This window comes from Hippocampus bargibanti, linkage group LG10 (assembly GCF_051943395.1).
Source record: "Hippocampus bargibanti isolate YZ-2025 linkage group LG10, ASM5194339v1, whole genome shotgun sequence".
Taxonomy (NCBI): Eukaryota; Metazoa; Chordata; class Actinopteri; order Syngnathiformes; family Syngnathidae; genus Hippocampus; species Hippocampus bargibanti.
The window spans coordinates 13,550,126-13,570,986 of NC_142743.1; the positions used below are offsets into that span (position 1 = coordinate 13,550,126).

The 20,861-nt window shown below is 40.0% G+C and overlaps 3 protein-coding genes across 5 annotated transcripts; 2 read left to right on the forward strand and 1 right to left on the reverse strand.

The window, feature by feature from the left end:
- Positions 1-516: 516 nt before the first annotated feature.
- uchl1 (ubiquitin carboxyl-terminal esterase L1 (ubiquitin thiolesterase)) lies at positions 517-6,355 on the reverse strand. Of its 2 annotated transcripts, XM_089005701.1 has the most exons (9): positions 5,312-5,359; positions 5,199-5,210; positions 4,725-4,853; positions 3,829-3,970; positions 3,632-3,717; positions 2,578-2,625; positions 2,416-2,485; positions 2,159-2,217; positions 517-1,159 (listed from the first exon to the last, which is right to left on the reverse strand). In XM_089005701.1, the coding sequence occupies exons 1-9, from the start codon at positions 5,342-5,344 to the stop codon at positions 1,076-1,078; spliced, it is 663 nt and encodes a 220-aa protein (XP_088861827.1). In that variant the 5' UTR covers positions 5,345-5,359; the 3' UTR covers positions 517-1,075. The 2 variants fall into 2 exon arrangements, with proteins under 2 accessions (XP_088861827.1, XP_088861826.1); XM_089005700.1 differs by lacking the exons at positions 5,199-5,210; positions 5,312-5,359 and adding an exon at positions 6,216-6,355.
- anxa5b (annexin A5b) lies at positions 6,257-18,005 on the forward strand. 2 transcript variants are annotated; one of them, XM_089005698.1, is made up of 13 exons: positions 6,257-6,344; positions 6,445-6,492; positions 9,794-9,878; positions 10,774-10,868; positions 12,677-12,790; positions 12,966-13,056; positions 13,678-13,757; positions 13,930-13,980; positions 14,917-15,010; positions 15,085-15,180; positions 15,259-15,317; positions 17,299-17,421; positions 17,647-18,005. In XM_089005698.1, exons 2-13 carry the CDS (start codon positions 6,490-6,492, stop codon positions 17,707-17,709), a joined length of 954 nt encoding a protein of 317 aa, XP_088861824.1. In that variant the 5' UTR covers positions 6,257-6,344; positions 6,445-6,489; the 3' UTR covers positions 17,710-18,005. The 2 variants fall into 2 exon arrangements, with proteins under 2 accessions (XP_088861824.1, XP_088861825.1); XM_089005699.1 differs by having other exon boundaries at positions 6,271-6,344; positions 6,442-6,492.
- A 1,716-nt stretch (positions 18,006-19,721) lies between these two features.
- fgfbp1b (fibroblast growth factor binding protein 1b) lies at positions 19,722-20,411 on the forward strand. The gene has a single exon (XM_089006231.1). The coding sequence runs from the start codon at positions 19,743-19,745 to the stop codon at positions 20,328-20,330; it is 588 nt and encodes a 195-aa protein (XP_088862357.1). The 5' UTR covers positions 19,722-19,742; the 3' UTR covers positions 20,331-20,411.
- The last annotated feature ends 450 nt before the right edge of the window (positions 20,412-20,861 follow it).

Genomic DNA, 20,861 nt, shown 5'->3' on the forward strand with positions numbered 1-20,861 from the left:
CCCGAATGAAAAATGAATGTAAAAAATTAAGTGGATTCCCCTGTTTTCGTGGGGGACGTGGTTCGAGCCAGCCCGCCAAGAGTATAAATTCGACAATTTAAATCGATCATAGAATAACCACACAATAAAAATTTGTAATCCCTAAAATTCTTGGAGGAAAAAAAAACAATGTCGATTGACTATGTACAGGCCTGTTTCATGAGTTTCTCGTTTTGAAGTATTCATGCCACCGAAAGTTCAAGAGTCTGATTTTTACTGGTTTATATCCATGTAATTTTTTGTAATTGTATAATTTTGTAACTTTAAGCCCTTATGTCTCAATAAAAATATATAATTAATGGGCCTTAGCTTACGACATATTTTAAGACAGCAAATTCTTAGGCTGAGGTGCCATTTTATGGATAATCAAATCCTAAAATGGCTTATGTGTCATTTTATGGACAATCAAATCCTAATATTATCCCCAAAAATGGCAAATATGAGTTTCCCCTTCATGTAATCACTTGCACCACCATCACAAATCAAAAGCACTTTATTTGTGTCAGTAACAGCCACACCGTCAGTGCAATAAACACCGCAACACATGCACGCACGCACACCACTAACTGTGCAAATTAAAGCAAATTCAACTACATTGCACTTTTCAAATGCAGTTCACTAAGTGAACAAATGCATTCTTAAAGCTACATTAAGGCTGTGAGGAGCATCACATCAACCAATTAGGAGCAAGAGGTATCTAAACTGTACCAAAAGTGTTTCTATTTTTTTTACTGGTTTTCACACGGCGCCCATTTGCGTTTCATTGGTCCGCAAAGCATTCAAAGCGTAACAAATACGTACAAAGACAAGTGCTTGTTAAAAAAAAAACGCAGCGGCATCTGTTTGTTCACATCTAAGGAGACGATTGAAAACGACGCTTTCTGCTCTCGTCTTGAACAATTGTGCTAAAAGTTTGTGATATGAAGTGGAAACCTACAGTATACGTGTGTGCCGAGTGAACATAATACTTGCTTGACAGTGATCCAAAAATGCCAATAAATGTGTTTGTGGTTGACATTTTGTTCCGGGAGAGAATTTAACCACGACACAGAGCCACAGCGGAGAAGCGAACTTCACCTAGTCCTCGCTCCACAAAGCCTCGGCACACTTTGGCAGAATCCTGGATGTAAATTAGCGGGAGAGGGAAAAAGAAATACAACTTTTCATGTCATGAGGCATTCAAGTACAACTAAATCTTGATTGGGAGTTTGTCAGTTATTTTTTTATTAATCATTTTATTTTTAGTTACAGGGGCCAGATTTCCAGGTTGAGTGAATGTAAGCGCAAATGTCTGCTGCTGTTCACCCGCAGAAATCATCTTTGTTCTTATCCTGTGTCCTTGAAAGTTTTGAAAGGTGTTTATGAATAATAATAAAAAACTAGTACAGTAAAGTCTCGTTATATCCATATCGGTTATATCGATAGTACTGCTTATCACGATACTATTTCTATGAACGCAAGGAGAAAATTTACATGCCGCAGGATCGGATATATCGATAGTCCGGTTATATCGATATTTTGTCCGACTCCCGAGAATAGCGATATAACAAGACTTTACTGTATTTTTTTACTCCAAGTCTGCTTTGAGTAAAATACTGTGAAGTAGTATTTATTTCCTAAAACTACAGGTAAGATAAATTTAAAGGGGAGGTAAAAATATAAAAAATAAATAAATAAATAAATAAATAAATAAATAAACAAATAAAACATTCCATTTGGCTACACAGATTAATTTTGTGTTTATGGAATACAAGTTCAACAGAAAAATCCACTCGTTTTTATCCATTTCACAGGGCGGCCATTTTGTCACTCGCTGTCGATTTAAAACGACATCATAACTGAGAAGGTAAGGACCAATCAGGTTTCAGCTTGTGATCACATGACCAAACTCGAAAAACATGGATAAAACAAGTGGACCTTGTTGCTCAATTTGTATAATGAAAATTTAATATTAACAAGAATACCAAGATTGATTTCCAAAATTTGAATGACATAAGGATCTGAGCAAAAGGTGTCATTCAACTGGTTTTAACGCAAAGGCCTTGTGCTTTTTGGGACTTTGTTAAAGAGGTTCAGTTCCACACGGAGTGTCATTTGGAAAGAAATCTAATTTCCATACCGTTACAAGGGTTTCATCTTTGGTGGCGCCATGGTTCAGGGGTCCGTTCATCTTCCCGTCTTAACACCAAAAAGAGGGAGAGAAAGACGAGACTTTAGTAACAAGCCAGAGTGTGGCATTTTCTCAAAAGTGGCCTGCTTTGTCTCGAATTTACTTAACGAACAGGTCCACAGGTGCCTCGGCTACACTGTTAGCGGTGCTGGTGGCCAGCAGTGGGCGGTATTTGAGGAAAGACAGAAAAGTCCGATTTTCCTCACCAAATTCAAGAAGTTGTCCATTCACGTTGACAAAGGCAATGAAGTGGAAGTTGACCTTATCGGCTTCGGGCTGCCGGATTCACAAAGACAATTTCATTCATTTAGTTGTCAATATTTTTTAAGAAAAAAAAAATACATAATTTTGTGTGCAAGTCAACTTACCCTACATTGTCCCTGTGCAGCAACCTCATTGTGAGCATCATGGATTGCCTGGACAGAGGATTGTAAGATTAAAATAAACAACGTATAATGGGACTAATTAAAGTTCACAATTTTGAAACCCAGAATGGACCAAAAAGACCAAGCGGCGTGTTGGTCTGTGGTTCCCCCGAGTGGACATTACATGAATGTACATGTGTAAACATGAGACTCGAACATTTCACACGAAGTGCATCCATCCACAAAAAAAAAAAAAGAAAGAAAATCATACCCGTCAACCATGGCTAATGGCCTGCCCTTATAAATGATTACAGTTCCCGTATAAAAGCTGTAGTATGCCGTATATTATTTGGAAATGATTAAAAAAAAACACTAACAAATGCAGACACCTTACCGGGCATGCACACGTTATGCTTTTATCAATCCGACCGTACGCAGTTATAAAAAAATGGACACGATTGAGGATTACTTTTGGTGGTTTACCGTGACATTTGTAATCTGTGGCAGCATTGCCTTTTGGCTACCAGCAATTTAGACAAACAGGATTTCAGCCAAAATTGTCTTTGTAAGATTGGTTCAGAATTGTTTTTCCCCACATAAAAGTTGTAGTATGCCGTACTTGAATTGACATTAAAAAAATGTATAAAATATGGGGAAAATGTATACATTGGCAGGTATGAAAAATACACACACACACACACACACACACACACACACACACACACACACACACACACACACACACACACACACACACACACACACACACACACACACACACACACACACACACACACACACACACACACAAATTAAAAAAAAAAATATTTCAATACAGAAAAAAATATGTTTCCATGTATTACACATAAATATACATTTATATAAAATATACCTAAGAAACAAATGTAACTTTACTAAATACAACCGTGCTGTACTTTAAAAAATGTACCTTTGCATGAAAAGTAAACGTGTACAGTGCTCGGTTTAAAAAAAAAAACATTGAATTGAAAAAGTTTCAACATGCTGTTCGTGTAAGCTTCCTTCCAATGATACGCACCTTGTTCTTATCCAGATGTTTGGCACGGTCATCAGCAGACATCTTGGCAGTTTCATCCAGAAATTTTTTCAACACGGAAGCACTCTCTGAGAATAAAACGACCAGATTCTTTTTATTTCCCCAAGGTAACTGGGACAAAGAAATGGTTAGCAGTTCACAGTTGTGTGGGAGTTTGTCAAATAAATCCAGACTGTTACCAAAGGTGAGTTTGCTTTGGTTGTTTCCCAGCGCGTGCAGCAGGGCGATGGTGCCACAGGAATTGGTGGCGGTCTGCTTCAGAAAGTAAGCATCCGAGCCCCGCATCACTTTGTCCGCCTGCTTTTGTCTGAAAGAGTCATGCTGAGACACACAATTAAAAATAAAACAAAAAGTTGAAAATGGCAAATTCTATGTGCAGCTGAACACATTACATGCAAAACCGAAAAACCTAAACAAGCCACAGATTTATATTCATTAAAAGTGCACCATGTTTTTATAAAACTCAACAGTGTAAAATAGCAACACCCAGATTGATCCCTGTCTTGTATATTATTAAAAATATGTAATGTCAAGTGTGATTATTTAATCATCAAATTTCATTTTATATACCTAAATATGCAATGTAATTCTGTACCGGTCAATTGGAATGCATTGATTTATTGTGTTCAATTAAAAAAAAAACATGGGTGGATCTTGTAATTGCAATTATATTTTTTCCTTCATGATACCAAGAATAAGCCATCTATTCTTAATTACCAATATAATAAAATGTGTTTGAAATGGAATGGAGGCAAAGTTGGGATGCTCTTGTAGGGTTAATTTTGGGGGTTTAGAGTACTAATAAAACATTGGGGCAAGGCAGGGTGGGGAGATGGGCAGAGTGCGTCTATTGTTGGTGTCCAGGCTTTGTCACTGAATCCCCCCCTTTGGTCCCTACATCAACTGATGACTCATCACCATTAAAAATCAGCATCCGCCACCTCTGCAAGCTCAGCATCACCACACCCCAAGAGAGGTATGTGGCCTGGATCACTGCCACACTCCAACATTTTTCTCAACCCCCCACAAAAATGTTGAAAAAACCCCAGAGATTTTCATTTCCTCTCTAAATTACCTCTTTGGTAATCGGGAAGAGCAGCATGAGGGCACAACACGGTTTTGGCACTGCAGACAGCTGCTCGGCCTCCAAGCCGAGGACGTCCACGAAACGCCAACCATCACCTACGCCGACTTTAGTCATCAACTAGTGAAAATAAAGAGTTGAGAATCAAGTTGAACAATCATGCAGAGGCGACAAGGGCTGCTTGGTTGGGAGATGCAAGTGGCCCAGACAGACCACACCCATCGTTAGCCGGGAAGCTAACGGTGCGACGGGGGAGGATGCCGTTGATTGTCATTTTGTACTAAATACATTTCAACCCTTTTCAGACCATAAAAGTGTCATACTCGCGTTTTAACGTCGACGAAATGGTCCATTGTTGTAACACGGAGGTTTAGTGAGCGTTTGGAAAAACGTATTGAATATTAAAATGTGGTAAATCACCGTCTGTGTTATTTTTTTCTATATTTTTTAAGTTTGATTGCCCACCTTGTTCAGCACCTGTAAGCAAAAGGCACACACACACACACAAATGGACAGCAAGTTATTTTATGGTCGCTTGGAACAACTACATCAAGGTAGTCGCAATTATTATAATTCACCTCAGGGTCGATTTCCATCGGAGTCCACTCCATGATTGAAATGTTTGGTCAATATTTTATGAAAGAAATACTTTTTTGATTTTCTGGGGTCGACAGATTCGATAGTATTTATAGGACATGGGGCGTACCATTCAAGAGAATTTTAGAGGGGTGAAGTCACACCTATCGAATGATTTATCGCTACCGTGGCCGTCAATTGTTTATTTGAGTTGCCATTTTAGTTTATATTATACATTGTTAAGCCGCTGATTAATAAAGGAAATGGTTAAATATTTGCTTGTAGGTAAATGGGGCAAGATCAAGTTGGTGAAATGGCATTCTTTCCACAAAGGTGTGACGTAGCAATCAAAACCAATCACAAAATGGCTTGGAACAGCTGCGTTGACACTTTTGAAGTGGTCCTCAATCGTTTTTTTCGGTGATGTACCACCACAGTAAAAGTCTCGTTCCACCTAACCAGCGCAAAGCATTTTTGATTGAGCAAATAAATAAATAAATAAATAAATAAATAAATAAATAGTGGTAGGCTATTGTTGTCTGATTTAATAAACTTAACTCAACTTAAAGTGGTTTACTGAAAAAAATAATAGAAATGCAATTCAATATAAAGATATGTGCAACAATCAACACAAAGTGTCCTCTTTTAAGTTCACAGAAAATTGTTTTCAAGAAGAAATTAACTTTTTCAGGTAATTGACAAGTGATGCTGTGCGCCGTCTGACAAGTTTGATTGAGCCGTTGTGCAATGGGGAAGAGTTGACTGAATATAACATTCATTTTAAGAATTTCAATTTTCCTGAGAAACTGTATTCATTTTCCACTCTTCCCGTGATGTCACTACCCCTAGAAAAACGACATCTCCCAAAGTGCTTTGCGCTCACCGGGGTGTGGCGTGTGTACTCACTCGCACGCCCAAGAGTTTTTCCGAACGGATTTCAGCTCGTCTTCCTTCTTGTCCTCCTCGTCTTCTCCGGCTTCACACCTCGACGCTTTTCTGCGTGCACTCACCGGGCGTGACAGCTGCAGTTCTTCGGTAAGTCGGCGTTCATCTTCGGCCAGATGACAGGGTTCGAACTTTGGAAATTGTTTGTTCAAGTGTATTTGACACTTTTTTTCCCCTCCTCCTTTAGCAGAACGTCTTCTCAAAGAAAGAAAAAAAAACAACCACTGCAGTCAAAATGGTGAGTTACTTTTCTTGCATTTTCCCACAAAAACACAACATTAAATATAAAAAACTAGAGAGTTGTACAGGGTCATCGTCGTGAGTAAGAAACAAGATCCCGTTATATATGCAAATCTATGAGTCATGATAGTAAAAAGAAGAAGAAAAAAAGCATCGAGACTTCCCTAAAAAACGCCCACTTTTTCCCCTCCAGAATTACATAACACCCTCCCGTCTTCCTAGCACATTTCTCCCTTGCCAAACACTGCTTTGACGGTTTATTTACTGTGTAACCGTAATTGAGTTGCTCTAACGGAGCATTTGCGCGGATATTTGTGTCCATCACATAGGGAACATTTTAACGGGGGTTTTGGTTGTTTGTGACTTGGGCGGGTTAAACCTGGGACGTTGTATCCCTAACTATTAAACTTATCTCCAAATCCAGGTAATGCAACATAAAAACGAAATACAGTAAAGTCTCGTTATATCGATATTCAAGGGAGTCCGAAAAAATATCGATATAACCGGGACTATCGATATATCAGACCCTGTTTGCATGTAATTTTCTCAGTGCGTGCATAGAAATAGTATCGATATAACCGGGACTATCGATATATCCGATATCGATATAACGAGACTTTACTGTATGTGAACTCCGGCGTTGAAAGGTTCATTCTTGGGCCGGGAAGGATGATGAGGTGTCATGTGGTCGTAAAATAAATTTGGAGTGGGGAGGGAAGTTTGATTTGAGTGACTCATCTTCGGCTCTTTTTCATTTTGGGTGGGGTGTGTTTATCCGTGTCTGTTTCTCTGTCTCGTCCTTTTTTTTTTTTTTGAATACAATTTTCCAGTCAAAGTGCAAAACCCAGCCTCTATCTTAAAGGAGAAGCTTGTCTTTTCCTCAAAGTAAGGGTGGAGCCGCCAGCTTCACTGGAGCGGTCACCATCTGTGGCCGGATAAGGAATTCCCGTCTAACCGTATCCACTGGCAACAGGACAGAGTCCATAAACAAAAGGAGTGGGGCTAGGGGTGATAAGATCAGTCTGCTCTATGTGTACATGTAGGACGAAAGGTCAACATTCCGGGGGAGAAAATCCTATTCGCTTTCCTCTCAAAGTTGTCAAAATCATGTCTCAACACGCCCTTGGAGAACATCCGGACAAAAAAAATGTTCTGACACATTTTGCTGGGAGGAAGTGAACAAAGGTTGCAAATGAAACTTTTTTTTCACTTCCGCTACTCATCTTGTGATGAGATGTTCACGGAATGCCCAGGAGGCGCGAGCCTAGACATCACCGACGTCGAGCAGATCAAATTTCAAAAGCGGTGAAGCGAGAGCAAAAGAGCATGCGGTACTCTTGCCTAGTGGTAGACACGTCCCGCCTCACATTTCCAACTGTCATGATCCACAATCTCCCCGTTTACGTGCTTGTATTATTCTCATGAAACAGGAAGTGCTCTACAGGGCAGGAAGTAAAGAACATAGTCAAAATTTCGTTCATAATCCATTCCAGAAACCTGTTCGAAAACGAAACATTTCCCATAATAATAATAATAATAATAATACATTTATTTATAAGCGCCTTTCAAAACTCTCAAGGTCACTTTACAGTCACAGGATAGGTTTTTCTGTGGGTGAGCAGCGGCAGCCATACGCGCCAGCATTCACGTTCAACCCGGAAGTAACTCAAATAAATAGAAAGCTAAATAGCTAGCCATAGATAGCTAGCTAGATAGCTATCCAGCTAGATAGCCATATAGCTATCTAGCTGGCTGGCTCGGTAGATATCCAGCTAGATAGCCATATAGCTATCTAGCTGGCTGGCTCGGTAGATATCCAGCTAGATAGCCATATAGCTATCTAGCTGGCTGGCTCGGTAGATATCCAAATAGATAGCCATATAGCTATCTAGCTGGATAGCTAAATGTAGCAAATAGCTGCTATTTATTTATTGCTTAATTGTGATCAGAATCAGAAAGTCTTTAATAGTTCCTACAATGGAGAAATTTGCTACTGAATTGATTGAACGATACAAATACGCCAGCTCACAATGGAACGCTACACGAGGAAGTGACATAAAAGGAAGTGGATGGGAGTCGAGTGGTGCATTCAGGTGCGCTCAGTTTGGTCGGAAAACCATTTTCGGTTGTAAACCAAAGCATAAAAAAATCCCAAAAATTGTTGGTCCGAAACCAAAATGATTGAGAACCGAGACGTTCGAAAACCAAAGTATAACCGTATCTAAATTGCAACCCAAAGTTGTCATCGCTTCACATGTATTTGATTGGAATTGGACGACCAAAAATTTTTGGGGGTCTCCAAATTCATACCGCTCACAATGAGAAATCTTTCGCCAGTTGCGATGACGAGCCTAGAATTCGCCCAAGGGTCGATATCGCAAAAAAAAAAAAAAACATTACGAATCAATGTCTAACATTCCGTCGGAAACAATCGGGATTGTGTTGGTGTCCACACAATCGCCATTCTTTGTCCCAAGAGGCATGTTGACTTTGATTAGATTTTAACTTATGCTGCAGCTTGTTTGTCAGGACATTTTGGAATTCCTCCTAGACCGTAAAAGCACAAACTACTCTTTTGTTTATTTTTTTTCCGCTGACTTTCCACATGATTTGCTGAGACGCCACACTGCCGTTGAGTTGAGTCATTCGTGGGGGACAATGCGAGGGGAGGGTGCGTTCCATTCTTATCGCATCAGCTCCGTCGATCAACATATTGATCAGTTTGCCTTTCCTTGGCATAGCCTCGTCCATTGTTCGCCGTTATCGAGTGATAAGATGGTGGCTTTTTTTTGGGGGGGGGGTTCAAACAGGACCTCTTTTGATTCACATGTTGAGTGAATAGCAAATGTGAAGATGAGTTACCAACTTCCTTCTTCTGCTCAACCGTAATTTTCTTTTGTGTCCTCTTCGGCTTAACACTAGCCTGTGATGGGATTTCATTCGGTACCATAATAGCAAAAGTACTGCACTCGATAACAAACCACATCTGCACTCAAAGAAAGGGGGTGATGAAAACTAGTCCGCCAGCCACCGTGGCGCTGTGTGGTTTGGTTTGTCCGCTGAAAACTATTTTGTCAGCCAAGACTATATGCTCGCGAATTTAATGTTCGTGAGGCGAAAAGTTTGTCAGCTAAAGTGTTAGTAAGCTGAGGTATCACTGCACTCCTTTCGACACTGGAAAATACGGTAATTACTGTATATGCATTTTGAATAAACTCTCATACCGAATTCACCGCACCAGTGCAAACAATGAATTTTAAATATCCAGAACCTGACCTGTTTATCGCCCCCCTCCCCAGGCCAGCCGAGGAACCGTGAAAGCAAGCGGCAACTTCAACGCCAGCGCCGACGCCGAAGTTCTGTACAAGGCCATGAAAGGCCTGGGTAAGATGTTCACAAGGAATCTCGCCTATTCCACTGATGTCACCTGACTCCTCATTTGACCGCCACCTCGCTCGCGGCTGTGGTTGTGCAAACACGGGTGAAACTCGAGAAGCGGCCTGGTAAACACTCGCTGTAATGAGGAGACAAAAGAGTGAATCAAAAGCGCAGCTGCAAGGGACCGCCAGGCGTGACAATTAACTCAACGGTATTTATAGAGCGCTATACAATAACCACTGCTGTGGAGTAATAATTATTTCCATCACAAAAATAATCCAAATAATACGAACCAGTAGAAAGCACAAAAACAGCCCAACTAAAAATCAAGACTGAGTCAAAAGTCAAAGAATACAAAGGAGTTTTGCGATGAGTTTTAACTCATTCACTACCAGATGATGTGCAAAAATGTGTCAGCTCCAGTGCCAGGGTTTTTGTCATTTTCACTCAAATTCCAGGACCCACAGAATATTGAGTTTTAGGACTATGTAAATATTCGATTCAGTGTAAGAAATCTTCCTCTTCTTTCACCGCTTTAACGCTTTAACAACAGCTGAAGCTGTAACAAAGCGCTAACATGGACAAAAGGCAAATGCTACCCCCTTGTGGAAGGGAAAAAACATTGCCAGAGGTCTGACCAGTGCTTTATTGGCAACCTCCGCAAGAAAAAACAAAACCAAAACAAATTCAGGAATGGCGCTCCACATCACACTTTTCAATTCCCAAATAAATTCAGGAATATCAGCGAATGACTTAAAAGGGATGCCAGAGTAGGAGTTGTGTGCAGTATTTTGGACCAAGGGGAGACACTTAATGGAGGATCGACTGACTCTGTAGTGAAGAATATGACGGCAATACAGCCGAGATGTGTCGTAAAGTTATTTTGTTGTTGTCGTGGCAGGCACGGATGAGGAAGCGATCTTGCAGCTGCTGACGTCGCGTAGCAACGCCCAGCGTCAGCAGATCATCGCCACCTACAAGACGCTCTTTGGAAAGGTGGGATCCCCGCTTGTGATGCTTTGAAAGGAGGCATCGTGCGTTTGGTTCACAATTGAGAACAGTACTTGTTTGAGTGGCGTGACATGATTTTCGGCAAAATATAAATAATAAAAAAAAAAACTAACTAAAATTCAACATTTTTTTTATATTGAGGCCTTCTTGTTCAATTCCAACATTAGTCTAGTTATTCCCTTTTTAAACCCACCTATTTAAAGGACAACCGACGTCACTTTTTCTTTTCTTAACTGACATCAGAAAAACGTTTTATAGCATCTAAAATACCCAAAACACGCAGTATGATATTTTTATTCAAATGCAAAACACCAATAAAAATGACTTAAAGTGTCCTAAATCTGCAAAAAAAGAGCTGCGAATTGGGCATTTTCAGAAAGTTCCGCCCCCAGTTCGTGACGTCACGCAAAGACATCTTGAATTGCTGGAGAATCGAAACAATGGCTTCAGATTCGGAGAATATGCTTTCTTGTTACACATCCAGTTATGAACATGATTGAAATAGTTCTGAAGAGGAAAGCATACATGTTTGCAATCGATTAAAGAATTTATTCCGTGCCATTTTGAGGCAACATTGCCTCACCGAAAAAGAGGCACAGAATGGCAACCTCCTTTGGCCACCTCCATTTCCACAGGCCGATAAATTCCTTACACGGAGCTTTGTCGCCCTCTTCTGCCTCTTTTTGGTGCAACACGACGTTTTCAGACCAAACAGGTACAGCAAAATACATTGAGGTGATGGAAGGACCGCTACAATGTGTCTCTTTTCGGTCAGGCGCGTTCTTTTAGTGACATCACGTACGGACTCGTCACCAACTCAAAAACAAGACTTCCTGAATATTCAGCGCGAGTCTTAAAACGGAAAATATAGCTATATGCGGTGGAATCTTATTAAAATACGCTCAGTCATTTGAAGCCATTTTACAAATTATGGACACAACTTGTCCGGAGACGTCGGTTGTCCTTTAAAGTTGCATTTTCTGTGTAGCTCTATCTCTTGTTTCTATTTATAATTGTATGTTATTTATTGTATTCTATTTATATTTTTATTGTATTTATTATTGTATCTATGCTTGACTGTGACTGTAAAGTGTCCTTGAGAGCTTTGAAAGGCGCTTGAAATAAAATGTATTATTATTATTATTATTATTATTATTATTAAAGAGGAAAACATTTTTCCCCATTATTTTATTTCTCCTAAAATGAAAAATTGTTTTTCCTGAAAAAAATATTTGTTTTTGTGTCATGTATTTATTATTTCTTGTTTTTTTTAACAATGAAATTATTTTGTTTATAAAATGCTACTTTTTCTTTCCAGAATGTATTGCTTTTGTTTCATATTTTTAAAAAATATTTTTTCCAAACAAAAATGAATACTGAATTGCAACTTCATAAAATGTGCTCTCTGAAAAAAAGTTTTTTTTTAGGGGAAAATTACTTTTTTTCTCATGAGTGCAACTTTTTACCCCCAATAAGATTGATGTTTCCCCCTCCTAATGCTTTTCTTTACTCATGAAAATTACACCTTTGATTTTTGGATAATAATAATACATTTCATTTATAAGCGCCTTTCAAAACTCTCAAGGTCACTTCACAGGCACAGGATACATTTTTCCGTGGGTGAGCAGCGGCAGCCACACGCGCCAGCATTCACCACACCCGGAAGTAACTGAAATCAATAGAAAGGTAGCCAGCTAGCTAGATAGATAGCTAATAGATAGCAAACAGATAGCTAGCTAGGTAGAGAACAATCTTTGAAAAACTGACTTCCAGATCATATGTCGTCTTCCTAGGATCTGATCCAAGACCTGAAAGGGGAACTCGGGGGTAAATTTGAGACTCTCATCGTGGCCCTGATGACCGCGCCCCTTGCCTATGACGTCACCTCACTTCGCAACGCCATCAAGGTATGTTCATGTCGAGTCAAAAACTGCAAAAACACCATTTCTTTGGAATATTTGTTTTGTTCAGCGACATGGAGGGAAAAGACGATGGAAATCGGCACCGCTGTACAAAAAGACAAAATAAAGAGCACTTACTGTACGACCTATGACCTTTGTGAATGCCCTCTTTGATCACTAGGGGGCAGGTACTGATGAGAAGGTACTGGTGGAGATTCTGGCCTCCAGAACGTCTCAGCAGGTGAAGGACATTGTCGCCGCCTATAGACAAGGTAACCTGCTTTGGTTTACAAGGTTCCTCGACAAAATCTCAGAGCAGTTTGGGTAACAGATTTTGGTGAGGGATTATTATTTTTTTTTAAAAACTCTTTATTCAGTAATTCCATTTTCTCACCAAATTTAAATTACGTACTTCTCTTACAAAGTTGCAGGAAAAATATCAACAAACAAGAATTAATTAATTTGCCATGTTGAGCTGATTTTTTTTTTTTCAAAAATAATTTTTTTGTATTTTATTTGTTGCATTGCTATTTTGAAAAAATATGACAAAAATGTCCCTTTTTACAAAGAAATACTTTAATTCATAATATGATTATTATATTAAATTAACCTATATTATTTTCATAGTTCACAATTCCCAGCAGATTTAGAAAATACTGCTTTTGTATTCTCAAAAAACATCTTCCCAACTTGATGTAAAGTGACAAGTCTGACGGTATTACAGGAAAAAAAATGTATATTAATATTACGACTTAATAGCTGGATTTTTCGACAAAAGCCTGCTGTCTCTTAAGTAATTGAGGCAAAAAGTGTGTTTTTAATAAATTGCAGCCAGTATTGCTTTGCTGTCATCCAAATTTATGTATCTTTTTTTGGATGTTTCTTTTTACCAGAGTACGACGATGACCTGGAAGAGGACGTGTCGGGAGACACCTCAGGCCACTTCAAGAGGCTGTTGGTCATCCTGCTCCAGGTCAACAACATCTCCTACTTTCTATCTTGTCTTTTAGGAACCATTTAAATGTTGATCCATGGAAATTGTCTTCCATTTTAACAGTGCTTGATTTGCCCTCATGTATTATTCAGCTGTTCTGAAATCAAAACGTGCTGTTGTATGTTCTCATCGATTAACTCTGTCTACACAGGCCAATAGGCAGACCGGTGTCCAAGAGGCTAACATCCAGACTGATGCTGAAGTAAGCCTGTAAAATATGACAAAATATCATCAGCTGCTATTTCATTTTGAGTCGCGCAGAAAAAAATGGTTCTGAAATGTCATGTTGGATATGAAACGGCCTTTTTTGGGCCACTGGAAAGAGCTCAAAAAGCATTCAGGTTCAAGCTTCTCAACAACAACCTTCTAGTGTAAAATGACAGGTAAGCTAGCTAGCTGGCTAGCTAAACACGTTTATTTGGATTGTAGTCAGCAACATAGATAACAATGAGTGGTTTTCTATTTACATCAACAAGAGTGATAGCTAACCAAGAAACTAAATAAAATATTTGTTAGCTCCCTAGCCAGCTAGCTAATGCGCAACAAAATAACAACAAAATTAACCTTTACCTAATGTTTTTGATTGTGGTTAGTCACCTAGCCAGCTCATAGTTAGCAAACGCTTGACAACTGTGAGAGGATAAGTTTTTTTAGCTTGCTATTTTACGAGTTAGCTCACTAGCAAAACATTCACTTGTTGACATATCTACCTGTATATAAAAAATGTAAAATCCAGTGACTGTAAAGTGTCCTTGAGAATTTTGAAAGGCGCTTAGAAATTAAATGTAATATTATTATTATTATTATTATATAGCTACCAAGTACGTTACTTCAATGTTGGTTAGCTAGCGAGCTAATCTCAAAACATTAACAAGAGTAATAGCTAACCAAGCAACTAAATAAATAATTTGTTAGCTCCCTAGCCAGCTAGAGAATGCGCAACAAAATTAACCTTTACCTAATGTTTTTGATTGTGGTTAGTTACTTAGCCAGCTCGTAGTTAGCAAACACTTGACAACGGTGAGAGGATAAGCTTTTTTTAGCTTGCTATTTTTACGAGTTAGCTAACTAGTAAAACATTCACTTGTTGACATATCTACCTGTATATAACTACCAAGTACGTTACTTCAATGCGTAGGTCCTGTTCAAGGCCGGCGAGCACAAGTTTGGCACCGACGAGCAGACTTTTGTCACCATCTTAGGAAATCGCAGCGCCCAGCACCTCAGGAAAGGTTTGCGAGTAGGCCGGCACATATTGTAACCACAGCGTTCGTCACCTCACTTTTTGTGCGTTATTGTTTTTCAGTGTTTGACGCCTACATGAAGCTGTCAGGCTACGAGATGGAGGAGAGCATCAGGAGGGAGACATCCGGAAGCCTCAGGGAGTTGCTGCTCGCTGTTGGTGAGTTTAGCGTGTACTTGGGCTACTGTCCCAAGACTTGTAAAATGAAAACAAAAAATCTGTTTTTTCCCTTTGTAGTGAAGTGTGCCAGGAGCGTCCCGGCCTATTTTGCCGAGACTCTGTACTACGCAATGAAGGTATGTGTCTAGATATACTGTACAGTGATACCTTGGCTTCCGAACTTAATTGGTTCCCAGACAGAGTGTGTAAGGTGAAAAGTGTGTATCCCAAAAATTAATTTCCCATAGGAAACCATTAAAATGAGAATAATCCGTTCCCAGGTCCCCTTAAAACAATTTTCTACTTTCAAATTTTCTAAGCCTTAAAACTACGCAAAATATACCTTATTTTATGTATAATAAATGTGCTATGGTATTATAATTAAAGAAATAAACTGTACTGTAGAATAAAGTCGTTTTATTTACTATTGTGATGGTCGTTGATGGCTTGATGAAATGGAGTGGCCGGTTTCCTCAGCATTAAACACTTGATGAGGAACGTAACCTTCTTTCACCATCTTGAGGAATGATCCCTTGTAGGTGCTTTCTCTGTGATAATTTTATCTAGATCCTCATCAATTGTGTTCTGTTTAGCTGGGTTGATAGCTTTTTGAATCAAGTGTACAGATGGCTCGTGTGGGTTGTTTGTGGAGCCTGATTGATGGGATATCTTAACCTTGCAGTCTACACTCCTCTTCTTTTCCTTTCGGCTTTCCCTTCAAGGGGTCGCCACAGCGAATCAGTAACCTCCATCTTCAGAGGTATGATACGCATGTTTGTTTTGCCCAGCTTTTACGTCGGATGCCCTTCCTGACACAACCCTCTGTATTTATCCGGGCTTGGGACCGGCACAAGAAGACTTATGTCCCTTTGTGGCTACAGAACAAGCAACTCGCTCAGTAAAAGGCTCCCAAACACAAAATGGTCATCAGCACAGCAACGATCAAAAAAGCAAAACTATACTAAGAATAAGAACAAGAGTAATATGAATGACAATAAGAATAATAACAACAACAATAATAATAACAACAATAACAATAATAATACATTTTTTTTCATGATGTGTTTTTCTGTGGGTGAGCAAAGGCAGCTACATGCGCCAGCGTTCACTCTGACTTTGAAATATCTAAATTGAAACTCTTGTTTCTGTCTCACTGTTGTCTTCCTGTCTCTTTAATGTTTAACCCCCCACTGCTGCGTTCTTGATCAATCACGTGGCTTTAACCGAAGACTGGGGGGAGGGGAATAGAGGACAAAAACAGTCGGCTGCCATTTTGTTGTTAGAAGAATGGGCTCGTTCGCGGATGACACATCACTCATTGACGCAGCTCCGTGTACGAAAAAAATTCGTATGCCAATGTAAAATTTTCATACATTTAACGTTCGGGAACCGAAAAGTTCGTAAGCCAAGGGGTTCGTAAACAGAGGTATCACTGTACTGTATATAGATCCATACCTGTTGACTGGCCGTATTTTGCCGTATTCTGAGTGATTTTTGCCCATCTTTAGAAGTGTACAGAATGCAAGAAAGTTTGTACGGGAAACGCAAAAATTGTTCAATCTAATTTTGAGATATTTTCGATTCAGTTTTCGTCATTAAATATTAGCAGTCATGTTAATAACAAATATTGCTTCTCGTAAAAAGCGAAGTCGACCAACGAGAAAATGAGTCAGTGCGAACAGTTTCGAGAAGAAACAAAAGTTCCGAGAAGACAAGTGGAATTTTATTTTGAAATAAGTTAAATTAAACATTTTACCGAGTTTTTTCGCTGTGATATCATTCATATTTTTTATAAACATTATACATCGTAAGACCACAAATGCAAACTTTTTTTTTTTTTTTTGCTGGGTACAATTTCAATTTGTCCGCAGAAAAAAAAGCCACAGTGCTCTACAACAAAGAACATACTTGATTATTGCTAGAAATATGTTGTAACTTGTTAAAAATATTCATGTTTACATGTGAAATTGTGTTCCTAAAATTGCGCAATGAAATATTACACACGCGTATGGGTTTTTTTTTCTTCTCAGTAAGTAAGGAAAAATTGAGTCGTCACAGTGTCTCGCAGGTTGACCGGTATGTAGATATGAGTGGATATTAATGTTTATATGTTATCAGGGTGCCGGTACCGATGACAACACTGTGATCCGAGTGATGGCCACTCGCAGCGAGGTGGACTTGTTGGATATCAGAGCAGAATTCAGGAGGATGTTTGCCTGCTCCCTCCACTCTATGATCAAGGTGAACATTAACGCCCGCCTCATTTTTCGCACTCTTGGAAAATTACCAGCTGATTGCATTATTATAGTTTTAATCCTACTTTTCTAGTATTATAGTGCTTTTCTTTTAAAATGATAATCACACTTTTGCAATTTTTTTTTTAGCATATTAGCTCATTCACAAATGTATTTGGGAATTGACAATATGTGTTGTGTACGTGTGTGTTTTGTTTGTTTGTTTATACAGGGTGATACTGGCGGCGACTACCGTAAGGCTCTGCTCCTTCTCTGCGGCGGGGATGACGCATAACCGTGGCAACAGTGGCCAACTCAAAATCCCACCCCTTGCAATTTTGGGAGATAACCGGGCTCGTTTGAAGTTACTCAACGGGTAAACGTATCTCATTGGGATGCTGACAAACCAGCCGTTGGTTGCTTTTGAAAATCTGATCGCCAAGGTACATAACGTTTCAGTTTCACGTCCATCTCGCTTCTTAACAGACGGTCCGCTAATTTCACAAATGATCCCATTTGCATGTCTTTGCACTTGTTTGTTTGACAGCTGACTCCGTAAATAAACTTTACAATTGATGAAGTACAATGAAACCGTTTTCTCATGTGGTTTGTCTTTGGATTGTTATTTTATTTTATTTTTTTGAGGGAATGTGCAATCAAAGAAAACTTACCTGATGGATGTGCCAATAGTTAGATGTAGCCCACTATCTGCAGTCATCTGTGCCTCCAACATCACATCACCGTGCTATCCCTTGACATGAAGTACATAACGCTCCAACTATTAAAAAAAAAAATATTTCAATCTGGAATGAAATAACCACTCAGAAATATTTTACTTGCGGCTAAGTGAAGAAAAAAAAATAGAAAATAATACAATGGTGCCAAAGAGGGGTGATTTGTGTGTGTGTGTGTGTGTGTGTGTGTGTGTGTGTGTGTGTGTGTGTGTGTGTGTGTGTGTGTGTGTGTGTGTGTGTGTGTGTGTGTGTGTGTGTGTGTGTGTGTGTGTGTGTGTGTGTGTGTGTGTGTGTGTGTGTGTGTGTGTGTGTGTGTGTGTGTGTATGTATGTTTATACAGTACTTAGCCCCTTAGTGACCAATGTGTATACACGAGAAGTAGCATAAGATTGTCAATTACATAATTATAATGCACATTATAATGCCAAAATGGAACTGTATAGTGCCACTTAGCAGTTTTTTTGACGATACTAGTGCAGCGTGTTCTACCGGAAACAAATTCCTTGTGTGTCCTACATACTTGGCAATAAAGATGATTCTGATTCTGATTTTACATACATTGTACATACAAAGAATCCTTAAAACATTTGAAAATAATTATGTTTTGCATTTTTGTCATGGGTAGATCATTTTGACTTGGTAGTTTTTGTAAGTAGCTCGTATGCTGAAAAAGTGTGAGCCCCCCTGCCTTAGACTCTCTTATTTCATCAGGGGGAAAAAAAAAGAGTCAAATCCATCGACATATGGGTCCTGAATAATGAGGTGCAAGTGGCTGTATAAAAGGCAAATGCTGCCCCCTCGTGGAAGGGAAAAACGTTGCCAGACGTCTGACCGGCGCATACATGTTAAGTCTCACTATTTGGTCGGGAGACCCCAGATTTTGACCACAATACTCACTTTATCAAGCAACTCTTGACACAATACAGACAGGTCATTTGTAAGGTGAAGCAAAAGAAAATGTAAAAAAAAATGCATTTTATCCTGATTGAATGTATAGATAAACCATTAAAGTATTTTTGTGTTTTATTCATTTCAAATTTACACTCACATTATTTTAAAATGCATCAGAGTTGCGAGTACGAATATCTCCCGATTTATGATTTCTGAAACTTAACATGGATGCCAGCGGTTTATCGGCACCCTCGCAAGAACAACCAAAAACCTGATCAAATTCGACAATGGCGCTCACGTCACATTTTCAATTCCCGAATAAATTCGCTAATGGCAGTGCATGAGTTAATTACTGTACCGTAGTTCTGTTCTTGTGGAAAAAAAAAACACGAAAAAAATCAAGGCACCTCACTAAATATATATTCTAGAATTACCTGAACTGTGTATCAAACGAATGACAAAAAAGTCAACAAATATGATATAATACAAAACACAAACATGTCCTTTGCCCGGGCAGCCCCCGTTCAAGACCACGCCCTCTTCGTGACGTATAGCATGTGCCAGGAAAGCGTTTGAGTCATGAGTGGGTGTTGTGTTGGGGCGGTGGGAGGTGCGGACCATTCTGATTGGCTCTCTATTACTCACCGCAAGTTCTTTAATGTGTATAAAGTCAACGGGCTTCTGTGACAGCTTCATTGTCAAGATGTTGAGAATCCTTATTGTTTGTCTTCCATTCCTGATGTTCCCCTCCGGGGAGACGGCAGTGGTTACCGGGACAGTTCCAGCGGTGGCCGGCCGGGGTAACTTCCCCTACGGAGGCACCATGAACTGCACATGGGTTGCCCGGGAGAGAGCCGACGACCGGGTCACGGTGTCGGTCAAGTGCGAGGACCCCGTGGCGCGCGTCCACGGCGGGGTGACTGACCTCGAGTGCCGCTACGAGGGCAAACCTCTCCTCTGCCCGGAATTCCGCGCCAACCCGCGTGGTTTTTGGAAGCAGGTGTCTCGCTCCTTCAAGCGGCTCGCGAGCGGCGTGTGCGAGGACGACAAGACGAGGGTGAGGGCGCGCACGTGCAAGGGAGCTCCCCGACTCGCGCACTTCAAGCTGGACATTGGAAGCTCTATGAGCGCCGCGCAGTCCGGAGTGATGGACCGGACCTCGGTTTACCTACCGCCTGCGACGAACACCACAGCCTGCCCAGAGACCCGCAAGAAGGCGGAGGAGTACTGCAGCAGCTCCTGGGCCAGCTTGTGCACGTTGTTTTTGTCCATGGTGCATAATGACTGCTAGTTTTTCTCCTTTCCGATATTATATTCATTACAGAGTTTTGAAGATGAATTTATCTTGCGTTAAATAAAGACTTTTCCATGACCACGATTCTTTTTGGCATGTTTTCCTTAAAATGACTGTACAGTATATGTCATTGAAATTATTTTTGTCAAACATCACTTATAACAATAATAATACATTTAGAAGAAGATTTGTAAGCACCTTTTAAAACTCTCAAGGTCACTTTACAGTCACTGGATCAGTTTTCTGCGGGTGAGCAGCGGCGGTCACACGCGCCAGCATTCACTCAACCGGGATTCAATAACTCAAATAGATCGAAAGCTAGCTAGCTAGCTAGCGATTTGATAGCGAATAGATAGCCAGCCAGCCAACAGGCAGCCAGCTAACCAGCTAGCTAGCTAACAGCTAGTGAGCCGGATAGATAGCTAACAGATAGCCATCCAGCCAGGTAGCCAACAGGTGGCCAATAGCCAGCGAGCCAACTATGTGGCTAAAAACAAACGGACCAACATTTATCATCAGCGAACTTAA

What these genes read in the sequence shown, in the direction of transcription:
- uchl1 (XM_089005701.1), bottom strand. Translation starts at nt 5,344, where the DNA reads ATGGAGTGGACTCCGATGGAAATCGACCCTGAG. An exon ending in TCTTCCCGATTACCAAAGAG is followed by an intron (nt 3,971 to 4,724) that starts GTAATTTAGAGA and finishes TGTGTGTCTCAG; the next exon opens with CATGACTCTTTCAGACAAAA. An exon ending in AACATCTGGATAAGAACAAG is followed by an intron (nt 2,626 to 3,631) that starts GTGCGTATCATT and finishes TCCTCTGTCCAG; the next exon opens with GCAATCCATGATGCTCACAA.
- fgfbp1b (XM_089006231.1), top strand. Translation starts at nt 19,743, where the DNA reads ATGTTGAGAATCCTTATTGTTTGTCTTCCATTCCTGATGTTCCCCTCC.
- anxa5b (XM_089005698.1), top strand. An exon ending in ACATCCAGACTGATGCTGAA is followed by an intron (nt 13,981 to 14,916) that starts GTAAGCCTGTAA and finishes TTCAATGCGTAG; the next exon opens with GTCCTGTTCAAGGCCGGCGA. An exon ending in GGAGTTGCTGCTCGCTGTTG is followed by an intron (nt 15,181 to 15,258) that starts GTGAGTTTAGCG and finishes TTCCCTTTGTAG; the next exon opens with TGAAGTGTGCCAGGAGCGTC.